The sequence below is a fragment of the Chinchilla lanigera genome, unplaced genomic scaffold (assembly GCF_000276665.1).
Source record: "Chinchilla lanigera isolate Chin_1 unplaced genomic scaffold, ChiLan1.0 scaffold00099, whole genome shotgun sequence".
Lineage (NCBI taxonomy): Eukaryota > Metazoa > Chordata > Mammalia > Rodentia > Chinchillidae > Chinchilla > Chinchilla lanigera.
The window spans coordinates 7,400,112-7,402,937 of NW_004955500.1; the positions used below are offsets into that span (position 1 = coordinate 7,400,112).

The 2,826-nt window shown below is 42.4% G+C and overlaps 1 protein-coding gene across 1 annotated transcript; it reads right to left on the reverse strand.

The window, feature by feature from the left end:
- Positions 1–1,363: 1,363 nt before the first annotated feature.
- Positions 1,364–2,416, reverse strand: LOC102026548 (olfactory receptor 8S1-like). Its single transcript, XM_005406714.1, has one exon. The coding sequence runs from the start codon at positions 2,414–2,416 to the stop codon at positions 1,364–1,366; it is 1,053 nt and encodes a 350-aa protein (XP_005406771.1).
- Between the last annotated feature and the right edge of the window lie 410 nt (positions 2,417–2,826).

Here is a 2,826-nt window from a genome sequence, read left to right on the forward strand (position 1 = left end):
GCAGGCCTGAAGCCTAGGCATTAGAGGTCATCTCTGTGCTAGGAGTGGTTTGGAGCTTGGGGCTGCGAGGGTTGGCCTGAGCTTCAGGACCTCACCACCTGGGGAAGAGCACAGGGAAAAGATTGGCACAACAAAAACTAGCTTTTTCCCTTTTCATAACATAGAATAAAGTAACTACCACATCTCTCATTCAGTAATTGATTGTGGCCTCAGACTTCTAGTATTTGTGTCTGATGAATGATTATGGTCTCCTTATAAAAAGAAAAAAATTGATTTTCCTGAATTTGCAGTTACATGATTGTGTAAAAGAGCTGCTTCAAATGTGGTTGCAAAAGAAGCCCATGGAAAGGTGACTTTGTGTTCTTCTCATGGATTTGTGCTCCACCGCTTGATGTCATGCTTTTGTATGGTGACTCCAGTTCTGTGACATATCTTGAGCTCTATGCCAGTTAAAATGTTCATAGTTCTGCCTATTGTCCTTCTCTAAGGATCCACTGCTGCCTGACAGCCATTCTCTGACTTTCACAGTCACCTGACAGTGATCTGCCATCTCTTGCTTGCTTGAAATCCTGCAAAAAGTGTTCTTTCCTTTGTTTTGCTGTATGGGCTTGGGGTGGGATGTTTGTTGGCTCTATTGTGTTTATTCACCAATTTGTACATTATTTGTTGTCCTTCACTACTGTAAACAGTAAGTATAGTTTGGTATTCTGTCTCTCGGCTCATATTAAACACTGCCTTTGATGTCAGGGCATATGTTAAAACACACACACACACAACACACACACACACACACACACACACACACACACACATACATAATGTAAAAATAATGACTCCTTAGTGATATCCAGGGGCAAAAATTTATGAAGAACAAAACTGAAGGGAAAAAGAAAGTTGTAAAAATAAAGTAAATTTCATCTAAATGTCAACATATTTTGTTTTTAAATTTGAAATTCAGTAACCTATATTTAAGACTATTGCTTAAAACCATAAGGAAGAAATAAAATAGTCTAACTATTGCAGGAGACTATAAACAGGAATAATCTATGACAGAGAAGATAAATAAGACAAAAATAATAAGGGTGAAGAAGAAGATATGAAATGATTAGCTCAGGAGGTCCAACATTTAACTGTGCACCCTAGGAAGAACCTGTGGTGTTGGTGTAAAACAGTAGAGCAAAGAAAATACAGACCACAGATGCAGAGGCATACACAAGACAGTTTCGTGTATTTTATTTTTCATTGTCATTCTAGCCAGGGAGAGAGTGGTAGTGGGCTCCAGTTAAGTTAGTGTTCACAACTCTGCATTAAATTAAAATACTTGGCAAAGCAAACATTTCCTAGCATTTAGTGTCCTTATTCATTACCCAAAATAATGTAGGCATTTCCCTAATGTCCTTCTCACAGCTGCCTTCACTTCCTGGTTCTTTAGGCTGTAAATGAGGGGGTTCAGCATGGGTATGACCGCACTGTACTGCAGGGAGAGAAAATCTAGGGAGGAGCCCGAGGTGGGCATAAGATAGCAAACCAAACCAGACCCAAAAAACAAGACCACTGCAGTCAGATGAGAGGAGCAGGTATTAAATGCCTTGTTTCTGCCTGTGGTAGAGCTCATGCTCAGGACAGCGGACACAATGCGGGCATAAGAGAAAAAGATGGGGAGAAAGGTTCCAAGTCCATGCAGTAAGGTGGAGCCGATCAAGATGTCGCGATTGACGGAGACATCCGAACAAGACAGAGGAAAGAGCGAGGGCAGCTCACAGGTGTAGTGGTGTATGGTTTGGGCCTCACAGAAGTCTAGATTAACAGCCAAGAGCAAAATGACTACTGAATTGAGAGACGCCAGGCCCCAGGAGAGAAGCACCAGCTTCACACAGAGCTCATTGCTCATCATCTGGCCATAGAGCAGTGGGTAGCAGATGGCAGCATAGCGGTCGTAGGCCATCATTGAAAGAAGAAAGGCCTCGGTCCCTGCAGTGACAAACACGAAGAAGACTTGAGTCAGACAGCCCTCTAGTGAGATGGTTTTCTTCTCAGACAGCAGGTCCTCCAGCAGCTTGGGCACAGTAACTGAAGAGAAACAGAGGTCCAGGAATGATAGGTTGCTCAAGAAGAAGTACATGGGGGTGTGGAGGTGGGAGTCAACTCTGATCACCAGCAGCATTGTCAAGTTCCCCGTCACGGTCAGGACGTAAATCTCTAAGAAGAGCACAAAGAGCAGAGCCTCAGTCTGGGGGTTGTCAGACAGTCCGGTGAGAATAAACTCAGTGACGGTGCTGTGGTTCCTCCAGGCCACTGTGGATGATGCTTCTGAATCGGAAAGGAATAGAAGGAGGGCTGAGATCCCGCAGCAGTTCCAGCTGCCTCTCGGTGTCACTCCTCTTCCACCCGTCTGCTTTCCCTCAACTTGTTCCATTTTGTTATCGCTGACCTTGCATCACTGTCTTCACATACTTTAGAGAATTCTATCCCTTCTCCACCAGGATTTCCTGAAAAATGAGTCTGTTCAGCTCACCTACACATCCACCGGTATTGAGCTTCTATTGCATTCTTCCTGTAGTTCAAAAATTTTAAAAAATAGCACATATATATCATGGTTTTCTAAACCTTCATTCTCCCTTCAATTTCTCAACTCTGTTACTATTTTTAATTTTATTTTTTGTTCAAAAATCACCCAATGGTGAGGGCTGACTCTTAGACACAGTATTGGGGCCACAATACTGTATAGTACCTGGGGTCACAATTCTTCTATCTCTAATGGAAATGTACTTAATATTTTTAAGATCAGAAGAAAAAACCCAAATATAATCAGATTGTATTATATTT

Excerpts from the sequence above, each read along its gene's own strand:
- LOC102026548 (XM_005406714.1), bottom strand. The coding sequence starts at position 2,416 with ATGGAACAAGTTGAGGGAAAGCAGACGGGTGGAAGAGGAGTGACACCG.